The sequence below is a fragment of the Equus asinus genome, chromosome 18 (genome assembly GCF_041296235.1).
Source record: "Equus asinus isolate D_3611 breed Donkey chromosome 18, EquAss-T2T_v2, whole genome shotgun sequence".
Classification (NCBI taxonomy): Eukaryota; Metazoa; Chordata; class Mammalia; order Perissodactyla; family Equidae; genus Equus; species Equus asinus.
Window position 1 is genome coordinate 3,912,748 of NC_091807.1, and position 17,751 is coordinate 3,930,498.

The window sequence follows — 17,751 nt, forward strand, 5'->3', positions numbered from 1 at the left end:
CATTGAAAAAAATTTCCACTTCTTGATATTCTTTTAATTTGAGAGTAAAAAAGAGATATATTTCTGATATACTAATTTTACTAGTTAAATATGTTTTCAACTTTTAGGGTGAATGATTCCTGCATCCCAGGGGTATTATGTTGTTTTTCAGCAATATTTCATTAGTGTAAAGGCTACACTTTATTGCAGACCAACTCTAATCTATGTGAAAATGTATTCCTTAAATTTGCCTCATGTTCCTAGTATATGCACCCCCAATCTGTGTAAGGATGTAGTTTAGTAAAGACAAAATGAACTAAAGTTTTGATAGTATGTGCAAGACACGTGTTTTTAAGACTTTTAGTAATTTACTGACTCTTGTCATTGTTATGGCCACTTTTCAGAAGATGAGTTAATTTCCTAACTATTTTAGCATAATAAATTATTAGCTTATTAACCAGATCTACGTTTTAAAAATCAACATAGAAAATCTTCAGAGAGAAATATCCATCAAATTTGAGAGCATGAACAGTGGTTGAAAGATAGGCTATTTGTATATTTATTTTTCACCTTGATTAAATCATAAGACATCTTTCATAATTATCCTTTTTTATTAGTAGAATTTCCCCATTCCTCCCTCCAACATAAGAACGTCAAAAATACAGAAAATGATCATTACTTGGAAGGATAATGTAATTATTAACAGGTTTTGAAGGTCTGGGCAAAAAACGCTATCTTCAGATTGTCAGTGTAGTTCATAAGATAGACTAACTCGATATATAGCAGGTGTTCAATAGTTGTGTTTTGATTAAATAACATGCAATGTAGAGTAGCGCTAAGTGTCATTTAAAATGCAACCAGGAAACTGTTTTTCCCCTTTAATCTCTTTTCTATAAATTATTTATTTGTAAGGTTTCAAAACATGAGGGAAAAAACTATCCTTAAATTTAGCAAAACAAAGTATGGCTTGAAAAAATGTTTAAACTATATAAATCCTAGAACTTCTTGTTTAAAAAGATGTGCAGTTATTTTTAGCATCGTCCCAGGATTGTCATATATTGAAGGTCCCTCTCATGGACTAAAACTACTGTGCAATTTTTAAGTAAGAACACTTAGACTTTACCCTTTAGTGAATCATATTAAGTAGAATTTCCAGTATGCCTCCTTTATTAAAAATTGCCAAAGAATGCTTTGACAGAAATAACAATTGCCATTTGAAAACACAGAATTAATTTTCTAGGAAACATGGGTATCACATGTGTAAATGGGCATTTTAGGTATCAGAAAAAAAAAGAATCATGCTTGTGCATTTGTTATTTCAAATGTCATCATTTTCTTCCCGATGTGTTAAATCTGATCTTCGATAGAGTATCAAGTTTGCTAATATGTATTGCAGGAATTTTGCTTGGAAAAATGAATTAAAATAAATAAAATAAACCAGATACAAAATCTTGCCTTGTATTTACAGATAAATTTTAATGGAATATTTCATGGTCTAACACAAATATCAGACCCAATGACACTAATTCTTGTACAGCCTTTGGCTTACCCTGTATAACAAAATCTGTTATTTAAAGTAGACTATAAAAGACCTTATGGTAAGTGAGCTTCCAAAGACACAAAGAAAATCCTCCATAAATTTAAAAGCTTATCTCAAATTCTTATTGGCATAAGCTTAAGATGGATATATTATTAATTGCATTATCTTAGGTAGTTGAAATATATAATACTGGTTAGAGTGTGAAAATTAAAAAAAAAATAGGTTTAAGTATTTTTGCTTCTGTTCCTAGTCAACATTAGTAAACACACATAAGTCAATGTAAAATTACCTTTACAAGTTTTGAAATTTTGGCAATTTCAAGCAAATTTCCCTAAGTCAGCAACATTTTTTTTACCCTTAGTCAGCATATTACAAGGTTCATATATTCCAAAGAGTAACGATTAAATGTTGTACAAATAAGTTAACATTTATTTTACTACTGCTTAATTTTTAAAACTTCCACTTAGAAATTTACAAGGAAAATGGGCATCGTTGAGGAAATCGAAAATGAATGGATAATGTACTCAGTTGAAAAAGATATGCAAAATGTGTTTGGCATAAAGGAATATATTTTGTAACATCTTTTATAACCTGTCAGTGGGAAAAAAAGAAAGTTCCATCTTTCAATGTCTGTTTTTAAGAATAGGAAAATGAACTAAATGAATAGACGATTCAGTAATGTCCAACAGATAACTAAAATTCAAATTTTATTTTTCCATATGTATCAGACAATTGTTTTTCTGACAAGACTTTACTGAAAGATGAAGTGCAAATGGGAACCCTGTAAGAATGTTTATAAGAGTTGTACATGACATATTTTAAGCGCCACTAAGTACACATTGAATACTTTGTAAGTATATAGGCATATCAACATGCAAGTGTCATGTACCTAATATTACAATATGCATTTTGTTTTTTTGAAAATGCTAACAGTAGATTCAATAATTGTCTTTCTCAATCTTCTGTGCAATATGTTTGATTTTTGTGGATCTTCTTTACAGCACAGAATTTATTTTTATGCTGTCATAAATATACCCTTCCAAAAGTTATGAATTTCATGTCATACAAATAGAACATTTTATTTTTGAGGCTATATTACTGGGAACACCTGCGTTTCTGGGTACCATTTTCAGAGATAAGTCTTTAAATTCTTTTTAACATGGCAGACTTGTTCCAATGTTGGTTATGTTGAAATATTTATGATAAAAATGGAGCTTTCTTGAGGAAATATTTTTTGGTTGAATGAAAAGCTAAACAACCAATTCACAAATATTGATGTGAACTGAATATGAAGAAAATAGATCAGCAATCCCAAACTCAGAAATCCTTAGGTTTCTACTTAACTGCATCATTGAATCTACAATAAGTACAGCAGGTACAGTGAAATAAATTTGTAAGGAGATTAAAATTTTATACATTTATAAGAAGAAAGAGAGCTAGTGTTGAAAAATTCCTAAATTATTTTTCTTCCTATGAGAATCATTCAATACACTAGAAACACAGAAAAAAGCAAAAAGGATAGATAACAATTCAGTTTACATTTCATTTTTTTTAACCAACTGGTGACCACTGCTTTCAACCATCAAATATTTTATTGCATATAACTTTCACTATCAGCAAATATAAAGAGAAAAATGTCTACTAGTATCATGTACAAGGAAAAGCATCTAAAGAAAGAAAACATTTGAGGTTTGACAGTACTGTGTGTAAGAGAAGTGTGACGTGGCGTTTCATACCGCACTTAAAAGTCCGCGTAGGAATCACTGTGCTCTGACCCTGGGTGTGGGAAAGTGCTTAAGTGCTGAGCCCTGGTAGCTTTTTCTTTTGCCCCTGCAATCTTCAAATACCTTTTAAGTTTTCTTCTTTTGAAATATATAATATATTTCATAGGGGAAAATAGTGTTTTTTCTTTACATCTTTTACACATTTGGGCCCATTCTCTCCAAAATAACCATACATTTCTTGTAACTAATATATCTATTAGGAAAAGGTGGTAAGGATTAGACTAACGGTTATTTGTCACATGACCACATAACATAGAAACATCTTACTTTAACTTTAAGCATGGTTTATAGATTCAGCATCACAATTTGAGATATTTTCTTGTATCTTTCTTTTCTAGAGGAAAACCTGCTTTTAAGTGTCATTTCCTTTTAGGATAATTAAATTACATCATTTGAAAAATTCATATTATGTCTGTGCAGACAAAATAAAGTGAGAAATACTTTGTGGCAATACTTTACATTAAATATTCAGGATTATTTGATATAAGGAGGCAGTTTTAAATACCTAAATTGTCTTACCTAGATAACGCTTCTTGGGAAAATAAATCATATACATGATTTTTACTTAAAAGCACGGCGTTAATTTGTAAGAGATTGTTGCATTTTAAATTTCAAATGAAATGTCATATTGGATTGCAAAGTGTTGCCATTTAAATTATTTTTTAAAAATCAACACAATTATATTACATTGAAATATTAAATAGCCATGAGAAGAACTATCCTTATAAAGTTATCGTATTTTGCCTACAGGAAAAGTTAATGATAGAAAGGAAAATCAAATGCAGATCCATACACCATTGAATACACTAAAAGTTGGCTTTTGAGATTTCCCAGGGGGTGGGGAGTGGACTGTTATGATAGTCCCGAAAGAGTGCTTCCTGGGATATCTTGTAAATAGTTATTTATTCTATTTATATTGAAGTATCATAGCCCATGTTAAAAGTGAGAGGTAGAAGGATTATTGTAAGTATGCATGGCAGAGAACTGACCAGCTATATCCAATAACTATTGCATTCAATATTAATAATCTCAAGACATAAAAATGCTGATGAGTTTAGAACCCATTCTTATATGTTGTTCCCTTTAGCTCTCTTTATTATCTTGCTACTTTCAATCCATTGCCTTTGGAAGGGTATAAGTGCAAAGGGCATGTTTGGGGTAGAATAGGGAGAGAAAGGGAAAATAATGAATAGAAAAAGAAAAGATATAAAAAAATTCCCATTTAGAGTGATTTTAACTATTAAAGGTAACCTATGTTCTTTGACTGAATAAATTTGTATTTATAATAAAAGTACCACAATCCCTTAAAACATACACACATTTCAAAGAAAGTTTAAGAATTCTGAATTTAGTTAGATATGAATCAAAGTTTAAAACTCAGGCTATTTCTTTCTCTCCAGTAATGCTAAAAACTAGGCCAAATATTTTTATTGTGTCATGTTAATGATTAAGTAAGGAAAACTGAACATGTTGTTGAGTCAGTTGTATTTTTAATTAATGCTTTAGTATATGGGAGGTGAAGATTAGCAACCTCACGTATTTTGTTGAAGAATTCTTTAAAATCCCTTTGCATTAAGTATCCAGCAATAGAATTGCAGATATTGCACTGAGTATATTTCAATATTGCCAGTGTATATTTCAAAACAAATTCTATTATCTACACTAAGATTTCCTCTTTCCAAATATTCAAAATGCATATTATAATTACATGGGTTTCCAACATCCATACACAGCAAGTACAAGATACTTACATGTACGCACACTGTAGTTACCTATATTTTGCATAGTTTTTAGTGTGTACTTTGTGCCACTTAATAAAAAGCATTACTCAGTAATTCTCGTTAGATGTTTCATTTATTTCAGCTGTGGTTGGCAGTTGTGTTTGTTTGTTTTGTTTTGTATATTCATCATAGATTACCATTTGCAAAGGGGGATAATATTGGGCGTTTGTAGAGGGTTCTAAGTAATTAGCAACATGAGAAGTTGCAGCAAGATATGAAGTTTTCATTTTCTCCACAATTAAAAAGCATAACACAAAATTTCACATTTATCATTCATTAAATTATCCTGATGTCCAAAGGAAAAGGAAAAGGATTTTAAATGTTCCCCTTGGTAACACTTTGCAATAAGTGGCACTAAATTACACGATAACTGCTATGTTACATGGAAGAACCGTCACCGTCAGACAGCTGCTGTACATGTGCCTATATGGAATCTCAATGCTGTTACAATCATGAGTACATAATTACAAGTGAGCCTGTCCTTTTAACTGAGATATTTATATTTTTACAAAGAAATAAAAATAAATGAGGTGTTAGCTTCTTTGCCATATTTAGGAAAGTTATTTTTCTTTTTCTATTTATTATTTTAATTGTGGAGTTTCAATGCAATATTAAGCGTCTTGAATCAATACGAGTTCATCCAGTTTCTAGATTAAACTCCAAAATCAAGTTCCTTAAACTGCTTCTTGGACTCTCTGGTAAAAGAAAACAAGTTGAAATCTCTCTCTCTTTCTTTCTCTCTCTCTCTCAATTACACACATACACACACACACATCAATACTCTGCTCATGCTCTCTGTCTTTGTTCTTGCACTCACAAACTTTCCTTTTTTTTCCCTAATTTTGATAATCATTCTATCTAGGACACTCAAAAATGGAAAAAAGGAAAAGAAGACTGCTGTTTACACTTTTTGGATGGAGGACAATCAATCTACACTGTAAACAGTACACTGGCAGAGAACGGCTACCGTGGGTAAAGAACAACGTTCCATATTCTACTAGGGGTGTGACTGTGTGCACATGCCTGCCAACAAGTTCCGTAGCTACTGTGCTCACCCAGCAGAGACAGAATTGGACTCCCTGTACATACGAGTGTTCACATTTCAGACACTGCAATTGACATGATTCCATTTAGAAATGTTATTTCATATTTTTTCCTGATTTTATAGAAATGAGCAGAATGTTTACAATTTATTTTGTTTGGTGGAAATCAAATATTTTTTTAAAGATAGGAAAATATAATTCCATTGCTATTTTTTTCATTAACTAAAAATGATACCTAATTCAAATCTATTTATTTTAACCAGCAAAACATTTGGATTAGAGCCTGTGAATCACATAATACACCAGTTAGTTTCTTTTAAAGAGTTCTAGTGAGTTTTTATATTACTCTAAAGGGTTAAAAGAGTCAAAAAATCTTGCAATGCAACCAATTTTGGATCTCTAATTTTACAGTGCTATAAATAATGATTCAGTTATTTAGGCAACAATTTAGCAGTTGGAGCCAAGTAGAATATAGACGAGATGAAGAGGGATGTAAATACAGCGTCGATGAAGAGTAGCAATTTTGTAAGTGCATCCTGAAATTAGGTTTTAAATAGTAATTGATGATGCAGTTTATACCACCTACTTCTGTAATAAGAACCTTTCCATTTTTTACTAACAGGATGAATTTTGCTTTGTCTTTCTAAAGATTATGCATTGAAAGATATGAACAGTTTATAAACCTATTCTAGTTTCAATGTGTCTAGTAGCACCTACCTGATTCTCTCAAACTACCATACTATATTAACATATTATTGCATTTTTCCACAGATGGTATGGAGTGAACTGTAAAAACAAGCATGCAATCACATCAATGCAGACTTATTTCTTTAAAATGTCATACTGTATATGATTTATTATGTTAACACTCAACCACATCATATTATTTATGTTCTGTATATTCTGAAAAAGTGCTGCTTGACTGACATCGTCCTTTTTCTTTTGTAAGAAATCAACAAGATAAATGCTTCAACAATCAAAAAAAAACAATTTAAAAATTCTAACGTTGTCTTTAAAAGATTTATACTTTTCTGATAAATAATCTAAGACACAGCACCCTTGTCTTTCATTTGATATTAACACATGATGTCATACTCAACCATTCTCATTTCCCAAAAATAAATTCCAAGATATTTTTAAACCATAGGCCATCGTGCTTTCAGACGTCACAAGTATAGCTACCATATCGTCATATTTATTTTCTTCTTAAAGGTGCAATGCTTGTGAATGGGAAAACAATTTTTATCTAACTGGATTTTTAATCTTTAGTATATAATATATTTAATGAGAACTAATCTAGCAATATTGTATTTGACTAGAAGAAATAATACGACTTTAGATTGACTCTGTGTCATATTTAAGAATACAGCATTTCTTAATGGTTAAATACACCAAAATTTCAGAAATAATCCAGAGAAAGAGACTTTCACCTTGGAGTAAAAAGCATGGCAGAAATTTCTCTATCACTCACTGTTTCATAAGTTTGTACCTCACAAAATGCATAGACAGGAATTTAATATAAAGGATTAGCTCATTTATACAGAAAACATATCTTAAACATATCTTTTTGGCAAACCAACATAGGTGAGCAGCTCTGGAACTGCCAAATTAAAATTTGTAAATTTTTAGCAAACTAAGAGTTTATTTTTAGGTTATTATTCAACTGTGGTTGTAATTTAAAACCTGAGGCTGTGCACTGGTTGTTAGCTTAAAATTACCTTTCCTTATAACATTGTGCTTCCATTGTATAACAAATCAAAATTAACAAGAACTAGAAAAATTTGTTGTTGAACAGTGCTAGGACATACAGACAAAAATACTAATACATGTTATCTACTTATAATATTGGTTTAAGTAATATCTAAAGGGATATAATGGACATTAGAAAATGCTTACTTATGACTGAATTACCTACAGCCAAAAAAGTTAAATATGTATCAAATAATGTTTAATTGGATTTATTATATGCACTATATACAGATACTAAAATGTCTCAAAATTGTGCCCTATGGATACTTCCATTTTGTTTAGGCAGGTGAGTCCTTGTGGAGCAAATAAATTATAGAATCAAATTAGACGAATGAAATCTTTGTGATTCTTCAAGCAGTAGAATGTTTGTAAGAATTTATTGGTAAATGAAGCTAAAATAACCTAGTGGTGGGATCTATGTAATTATATAAGATGTCATGTCGTGATTGCAATTCATACACATGGCTCCTGTATCAAATACTATATTTTTAAATAGCAAGTTGATACAGCTTTACCAGTATATCTCAAACATTCCAGAATCTATACTGCAGTGTTTCCTAGGGCATATGTTTCCAAAATGTCTTTGAGGATAGACAAGTAGAAAACATTGTTTGTAAACCTCTAATCTCTGATTAAACTTAAGCACATTAGGTCGTTCCCTAATCCTGTTCCTGTGGAAACTGTTCAATGGCAAACTGACAATGTCTATGATTTAGAGGGAAAAAAATGAGGGCAAAAAACCTCTGCATACATTTTTTTCAATGTATAAAAACAATTTAATACCATGATCCAAGGAGATGATTAACATTGTTAAGGCTGTATATTCAAGCACTGTATGTTAAAAGAGCAATGGTGTGGAATTTAGGCAGTAAGAAATGTCCTGCATTATGGATGGTACAGTAATTAAAGAATGATGCTTTCGACAGCTGATTGTTGGTATGCACTGGCTACTGAGAGCAGGACGGTATGGAAGTGAATAAGGGTAGCAGAAGATGGTAGAAATAAATTCCGGAAGATGACAGCCAGTTTTCTCCAGCAGCCAGCCTGATAAGTAAAACTCAGATCTCGGCCTGCATTTTAAATGAAATATTCTTTTTTCTCTTCAGCATTGACTTGGCTGCCTTCAGCATTGATAATGGCTGTGTCAGCATCTGGTGCATCTTCAGCTCCTTTAGCTTCATTTGTTAAATACGTTCCTATGGGTTTTGGAAGAAAAATATGTTAGTTCTGTGAGACTAATAAAACAGCCAGCATTGAAGCTACAGTCATTTAGGCAGGAACTTATGCCAGATTTCTTCTATGTTGGGACATATTCTGAGGCATAAATAAACCACACAATTCACCCTTCTAAAGTTGCAGACTTTCTCAGTTTTCAGGTACATGCTGTAGATAAAGCTATAGCCAGGTTAACTAGAGGCAATAGCCAAACTGGAATTGGGTACTGAGCACTCTGATTTCTTCAATGCTGGATATGGACCATGTGATCCCCGCAGCTGTAGCAATCAGGGTCCTTTGTTAAGATGTTGATAATGATCACATCAGATATGTCACCATTCATTTTGGTAACTCCATTTAAAAGTAGATTACATCAATAGTTTGCTACCTAGGCCATTGCAAAAAAATTATGTATTTTCCTCACTACCGTGGCCACATGTGTGTCCATCAACCTACAAACAAAAACACCACTTCCTTAAGATTATAGTTGAATTTCAGTCCTAGAGATAAATTAAAAACTTGCTTCTATTTTTTTTCTGAGCCAGTGATTCATTCTGTGACTTTTGGCCATTAGCTAAACATTATTTTGCTAAGACAATCCGACTTTAAAGTTGAGTAAAATAATCAAGAATTCCCTGAAACAATTTAGTATTTAGTTCACTCTCTTCCCCTCTCTCTCTGTCACACACATACACACACACTCATATAATGTTTCATGATAAAGCTAGTCTTTAGAAATTTTTTGGCCAAAATTAAGAATACTTTACTAAATGTAACCTACCTTTATGTCTTGCCAGGTATCGACCAAGCAGAAATATAGAACACAGTGTGACAAATACAACGACGGCCACTATTCCTCCTATAAGAGCATGATCAGGGCCAGTCTGGCCAGCCAGAGCATTGGGATCTGGGAAAAAGAAGAAAATATTGCTCAAACTAGTGTGTTGTTTAGTCATAGAGTGCATATTTGCATTAAAATGAGTTATTTTGAAAATTAGCACATTTCTATTAAAGTAAAATTTCATTAACATGTATTACACCAATAGTCTAGTCAACAAATATTTATTGTGTATCTATAACATACAAGATACTGTGGATATAACATTTGCCTTATCAATCACTGTTGCCATAGAGCTTACATTTTAAACTGGGGAGACTGGATAAACAAATACACACAATATGATTTTGCATAGTTTTATGCCTCTCCTTCCTCCTCTCCTCCATCTGAAAATATGTGTGTGTGTATATCTCTTCGTGTGATGAACACAACTATACCATTTTGTAGATAAAATTATGTCATGGGAAAGGCTGGGGCTAGAGATGAGAACTTGAGATTTATCATTATAGAAACATTATTTAAAACTATGGAAACTGATGAACTCCTTAGGGAGTGAGTCTAGATAGAGAGAAGAAGAGATCTGAAAACTGCGCCCTGAAGAACTCTTGTATTCAAAGTCCACGAAGAGGAAGTGATTCCAGCAGAGCAGATGGAGAAGGAGAGAACAGGGAGGTATGAAAACATCCCAGAGAGTACACTGTAGTTGATCAAAGGGAAGAACGTATTTCAAGGAAAGGAGGGTGATAGAAACTGTTAAGTGTTATTGATAGAAGGAGGAAAATGAATACTCAATTGAGGATTAAGTGCCTGTTCGCTTTGTAGCTTTCGAGGAAGTGTTTGGAAAGATAAACATTAATGACATACTTTTACATTCTGCCTTTAGTAAGACAGTACAGGAAAGAAATGAGCCCAGTAAAGGGTAGCCTGTTTTCAAGTAGAAACCAAAAAAAAAAAAAAAAAAAATCAAAAGAAAACCCACACATTTGGATACTCAAAAGTTTGGAAAATCAACTATTTGTAGAAGTTGCACAATAAGGGATAAAACTGAGTGAAGTTTTGAGCAAGAAAATCCATGAAAAGCTCAGCCCTAAGGCAAAGATCAGATTGAGTGTACTGCCCACCCTCCCACTGTTGCAGACAGCCTCATCATAGTTGCTTATAGTCCAGAAGAGGGATTTAGAGGAGGAAGAAAGTGAAGAAATAAATTAGGCTTGGCAATTATACCTTCAAAAGATCTTGGAGTGTGATTATAGGCACATGAATATGACAAATAGATTAGGAGTCTAACGTGTTTTTAATGGAAACATTGGGCCAAAGAAGCATGTGTCCAGATAGAATAAAAAAGTATGACTATTTGAAACTTCAAACAACCTTTGGATCTCCAAACTTGGAAAAAGCAAGGAGTTAACTATAAAAGCTGTGTAGTCCACATGGAGGCCATATTCCCAAACACCCACTTCAGATGTGGCCATGCAGTATGACTGACAAGGCTGAACTTCCTGGAGGGTAGAATTGGGGAAAGCAGAAAAGAAGGAACAGAGGAGATTCCAGTTTCTTCAAAGAACTACAACTATGGTTAAGGCAGAGGGCTCTTTTGATGTCTGTCTGGCATGTTTTCATAATTGCTGTGGATAAGTGACTACTCAGTGTTTCCCATTCTTCTTTTATTTCCAAACGGGGTCATTTATATTAAGAATCACTTCTCCTGGCTCTGTTCTATCATTGTGTTTTGTGTTTGGGTGGAGAGGAGCATTAATAACTTCCTTTTGGTTCATCTGTGCCTGGACTAATGCATCCAGATATGATGAAGAGGATTGTGCATATCTGAGGACCTTGGTCGTTGAGTTGGGTACATTGGCTTGATGGGACTTTAGGTTGTCTCTTTGGACAGGGTAGGGTAGTGGTTTGCAGAGGGAAAAGAGGTGAAAAGAGAATATTGATCTATTGAATATTGAATATTGAGCTAGAAATCTCTGACAACAAACTTGTTTCCTTTTCTTTCAGTGCACAGAGCTGAACATTTTCAAGCTTTGCTTGCCATTGGATATAACCATGTGATTTGTGTTCTAGACAACTGAGTGAAGGCCCAGCCAATAAAAACTTTCCATGTGTAACCCTCCAGGGTGGTCTTGGGAGAGATAGGTTGAAAATGAGGGAGCCACAAGAAGCGAAGCCGTGGGTCACTGAATCTCCACCTGGAAGAAAATTGCCCAACTACAAATACATGTATTGAACTGCTTGAGGAAAAACTAAAACTTTATTTTCAAAACACTGAGTATTAAAGTTAATCTGTTACAGCAGCTATTGTTTAGTTTCCTATTAGATAGTTTTTTGTATTTCCTTTAATTTCTGGCATTGACTATAAATCTCAAAGAAAAAAAAAGGCAAAAAATAAACTTGCCACGCCTCTGAAATCCCTCTTCCTGCTCCTTGCTTAGATACTTTACAATCAGCTTCAACTCCTACCACTTTCTCAAGTCTCCAAATACAGAGCATCATAAATCACATCCGTTTTATTTGTTGAATGTCTCTCAAAGCTGAGCACTCTTTTTGGGAAGTGAGAAATCACTCGTTCATACATCTCTGTGCCTGTCTTATTGCCTGAAGGGAAATTCTGAGAAGTGGTATTGCTGGATCAAAGAAGTGAAGACTTTTGATAAATATCACCAAATTATATTACAGAAAGATTACACAAATTAACCCTCTGCGAACTGCACCCAGGGTTCTTTTCCCCATACAGTACTAACATTAGATAATATAATTAAAAATATTTTGCCAATCTAATACTGAAAGGTATTAAATATTTTGTATTTATTAAATTATAAGTTTACATAAATGCGTCAAAATATTTTTGCCCATATTAATTCATTAATTTTGCAATGTTTTTTATGGAGTTTCACCATTTTCCCACTCAAATTTTCTGTTTTAATAGCTCTCTACATAAAGGATGAACACTTTTAGCAATTGTTAAAAATTTATTCTTCATTTTTGATCTTCTCAGCCATAGATAAATCTTACAATTTTATGTAATTAAATCTATCAAACTTTTGTGTTATGATGTCTGACTTGTGGGTCGTGATTTGAAATGCTTTTGCCATGATAAGATTGTACACTTACAGATTTATGTGGTCATCCAACACTTTTATTATTATACTTTAATCCATCTAAAATGTATTTTGGTCTATAGTTTGAGGCTAAAATGTAAAATATATCTTTAATTCTTATTTGACAGCCAGTTGTCCCCCACACTGTTACTTTCATCAATAGCGTTTACCACTTACCATAAACTAAGTGTCTACATATATTATGTATCTGCATGTTCTAGTTTATTTTATTTGAGGGATCTATACATGCAATCCTACACTAGTATCACAGGGTTTTTAAAAAATTATAATATAGATTCAGTATCTCCAGTTCCTGTATAGGTTCTGATTCTGACTGAAACTGAAGAACTAACTTTGATTAAAAAAAAAGATCAGTCTAGAAATAATCTTGAAGTTATGTTTTCAGTTTTTATGTTTCTCAAAATAAAGGCATTTGACAACTTTGAAAACCTAAGCTGTGTTCCTTTAGGTCAATGTGGAGGGATGAATAGAAGAAAAAAAATAGCCTACGGCAAAATGAAATCTTTTTTCTTCAGGAGGCTTGTTGGAGTTTTCAGGGGAATCTGAGTGTTGGAGATGGGGAGAATGAAAACTAAGGTGATCCAACTCCTCTCCAACAGATCCACCAGTCTGAGCTCTCTCAAGGCCACCCGTCTTCTCTCTCCTCTCCCGAAGATCATTGAGTACCAGCCCACAGGACTCCATACCCTGTTCTCTTCACCTTCCAATAGGAGCGCACACTCTCTGGGGTTCGGAGACTATATTGGGAGAAATCATTGTTTAGCTGGGTAGAATCTCAATTTTTTGGGCAGTTAGCATTGTAGTTTTAAAAATCATTTTAATGTCTTGGAGGAGAACTCTTAGATCAGGTTCAGAATAATTTTGCAAGAAACAAAACTACAACAGATCATTTATTGAGATTATACTAATTATAGATAGATTTTCTTTTGTATAGTGCATTTTCCAGGATCATAGTATGATTCTTCAATTATTCAAATCTTTAGTGTTTTCTATTAAGTGGCATAGATTTTTAATATTTCCAATTTTAAATATTTTAATATTTAATAATTTGAAAATTTTAATATTGTTTTAAAAATATTTTAAAATGTTATTACCTTTTCATTAAACTTTATAACTTATTTCTTGTAGTGCCATTCATTTTTCCTTTTTTCCTTTATTTTCTAAAGATTATGTCTAGTATTTGTCAAGATTATATTTATCATTTTTATTTCCTGACCATCAAATTTACTTAATTTTCCTTCCAGTTTAAATAGTGTTTCAGTTGTTCCCTTAAAGTCTTTCTTTCTATTATGGATATCAGGACTATATTTTCCTTTTTTCTACTGCACTAGTTAGTGCTTTGTGTACAATAATGACGATATCATCCTGATTCTGATGATGTCAGAATTGCATAAAAAATCTAAATGGACTAGTTACAGTCCTCCTTTTGACAGTGTTGGTCTCTTTCCTCATCTCAACAGCTAGAGTTACTTTTACAGTTCCTATTTCCCTGAAATTTGATAGCAAAGATATTCATCCCTTGATGATACGTAGCACACATCTTGTCAAAAGAAAATTTCATGGTAACAACATCCTTGAACTTTGACTATCTAAGTATTATTTTATTATGAATAAACACTTAACTGGCTAAAAAAGCCCAGATTTTTATCTTTTTGACTTAATAATTCAGAACAATATGTCAGTGTCTTGAATATTTGTTTTGCCTCTCCTTTCTCCTCAAATAAACCTGAAATTGTTCAGGTTTTTGTTTTCCATTCTTTTTTAAGTGACCTGTCTTCTCTGCATGATTGCTATCAGAATTCTTTGGTTTTTTCTTCCACTATATTTAGATATTTTACCTACATATATTTTGCAGTTTATCTCTAGTCAGAGTTTTGCATCATTTTCAATCTACTTTTTTATTAAAATCAGATTAGTTCATTTGTTTTTGGCTTATGAATTCTTTTTTCTACTCTACTTTTGATTAATAATTATTATTCTATTTTCTTTCTTGGAAAATCCAATTATGCACTGGTAGAAACTCCATATTTTATGTCACATACATGTCATTCCATCTTTCTTATTTTTATAATCCTCTTACTAATTTTCATTTTGTTTTAGTTATATTTCCTAAGTTTATCCTCTGTTTAGTTGATTTGATTTTTTATCACAGATTTTTCTTCTTATTTCTTCCAAAAGGATTTTTTTATTAATTGTGACTTTGGTTTAACTACAGTCTCTATTTAATCCCACTCCATACTTAGTAGATGTTTTAAACAGTTTTATCATATTGATAATAAAAAGTGGTAGCTTTATAATACTTTTTTCATTTTAGTATAACAATTCCATTTATACATCTGGGACAATGTTTGTTTTTGCTGAGCATACATTATTTCTCTTCTTTTACTCTGTATTTTAATTCTTAACGTTGAGATGTTTTGAAGCGTTCTCTGTTCTGATGCTGGTCTTTATTCCTGCTCAGCTGTAATGCTGCAGATCAATCCAACTACAGAAACTATTCTTGTAACCGAAATATGGATCATATGACATCTGTATATAGCGGATGGAGTAGAGAAAGAGCCTTTGGATATAAATCATTATGGTGAGAGATTTCATTGATTTATTTCATATATTTTTGCCTACAACCTTCACTTTCACAGTAGAACCTCAGATAATATGTAGGTCATCCCCCCCTTTTTTTTGCAGTAAGACAATTTGATGTGTTAGAATTTGTTTCGGATCAATTTAAATTTATCATGTTCATCACTGCATATATTTTCACTTGGTTTCAGATGCATTTATAGACATATTATTGTCTTTCAGTGAGAGTAATCTATTAACACACACTTGTTTGACCCTATTCGAGAATGTTCTACATATGCTCTTACAATCAACGAAGGAAACACTTCAACCTGTAGCCTTCATTTGATCGACAAAATAAGTCAACATATGGTCCTAGGATTTTTAAGATTTCAAAGATAGTATGGGTATAGAGAATGCTACTTTTGTATCTCGACTTGTAATTTTTTTTTAAAAAAAGCCAACACTGTTGGTTATGCTTTTTATTCCCCCCATAACTGTTAAAACTAAAAGTTTATCATTAATTCTATTTTTAATTACTAAAACAAGTGATTGACCTTGAGGATCAGGTAAGTATCCCCTGAATGCAGAGAGCATACATAATTTAAATGGCTAAGTCTCAGCAGGAATCTCTCATATATCTTTTCTCTCATTCCTCTCCTACTGTCATAGCAATAAAACGATGAAGTACAACCTTCTGAAATTTCTTTACAGATAGCCAAGTCTGTATTATTATTCAGATAAATATATCAAATATCTTTAAAGACCATTATTCATTCTTGAGTGTTAGCCCTGATTTGCTAGAGTTCCTGTCAATACTGGAGCGAGTAAATTCCAATAGATTTGGCGATGTATTAGCAGTCTCTTTTACTTGACAACACAAAAACACAAAGAATATTGTAGAATTAAAACTCTCTGTGTTTAGCATCTTCAGTTAGGGTTATTGGACTCAATAAAGGATCTCAAAGAGAAAATTGTGTCAAATAATATTTAGGGTTAGTAATTTCTGATATTTAGAAGAGTAGAAAATAAAGCAGAGTTTTATTTAAAATCTTAATGTGGAGAAATCCTAAATTATGTAATTCTATCATTGCTGAGGATTTCTATTATCAAGTGGTTAGTCTATCATTTATTTTTCCCCTTAAAATAAGGAGTATCAACTCTAAAGAAAAAATATCTGACATTCTAGGATCATAGCATGCAGAAATCATAAATGCTACATAGTTTTTAATTCATTTTAGAATTATTTGACATAAATATCTTTTTAAAATTATCATATATGATTTCCAGTTTGAATAAAATGGTAGATAAGAACTGAAATTAAAATCATTTCATGTAAATATTTTAAAATTAGGCTCCAAGACCATTTTTAAAAGAAAATAATTGTCATTATATATTAAAGCAAATACATTTTCAAAGCCAAATTTGGATTAACAACTATAATTTTTTTAAAACAATGATAAAAATCTAAGGACATGTAGAGTGATAAGCATACTAATTTACCTATTCATGAGGTTGGCAAGAAATTTTTACTGTTTTCTAATCTAATAAAAACTATTTACAAAACTGTTTAAATGTCAGGGTTCAGACAACAGGTTCCTTATCAATAGTGCAGCATTAATTCAGAAATAAATATGGAGCAGTGAATTAAATAGTAGACTAGAAAGTTGCTAATTAAGTCTGAAGTTAAAGTCAAGAGAAATCTTTGATAAATCTAGGAATAGCATTCAATGAAAAAGAGAAGAGTGAGGAAAAGCTGGAATGAACAGAAGAGGAATTAGTGAAGAGAAACAAGTGCCCCTCAATGCAAAAGTCGCCAAACACAGTTCCATTAGAGCTAGTTCCATTAGTTCCATTAGAGCTAAATGAACCAAGAACAGAGGAGAAGAAAGGTGGATCAAATGCGATATTGGAATGTATGGTAAGAGCCACTTCAAAAATAAAACCACTTATATTGATATTCTCTTCCCATTTGGGAGTTTATACTTTTTTTTAGAAGTGATTGAACACTCTTGGAGAAATTTCATTTTAACAATAAAATGGTTTGAAATTATCAAATTAAACTCAGGAAAATATGTGTAAAACTGGGATTATTACCTTTAGAAGCAGAAAGCACAGATGACTTTTCAAGTTTAGTT

General features: G+C 32.1%; 1 protein-coding gene across 8 annotated transcripts in view; it reads right to left on the reverse strand.

The window, feature by feature from the left end:
• Positions 1-5,201: 5,201 nt before the first annotated feature.
• CADM2 (cell adhesion molecule 2) overlaps positions 5,202-17,751 on the reverse strand; it is a 1,002,810-nt gene continuing 990,260 nt past the window's right edge. For 5 of the 8 annotated variants that reach the window (XM_070488673.1, XM_070488674.1, XM_044750269.2 and 2 more), the window contains 2 exons: positions 9,873-9,998; positions 5,202-9,072 (listed from right to left, as the gene is read on the reverse strand). In XM_070488673.1, the coding sequence (XP_070344774.1) occupies positions 8,954-9,072; positions 9,873-9,998 (245 nt within the window). In that variant the 3' untranslated portion in view covers positions 5,202-8,953. The remainder of the gene's footprint in view (positions 9,073-9,872; positions 9,999-17,751) is intronic. The other 3 variants (XM_014865914.3, XM_044750268.2, XM_070488675.1) reach the window with 1 other exon arrangement.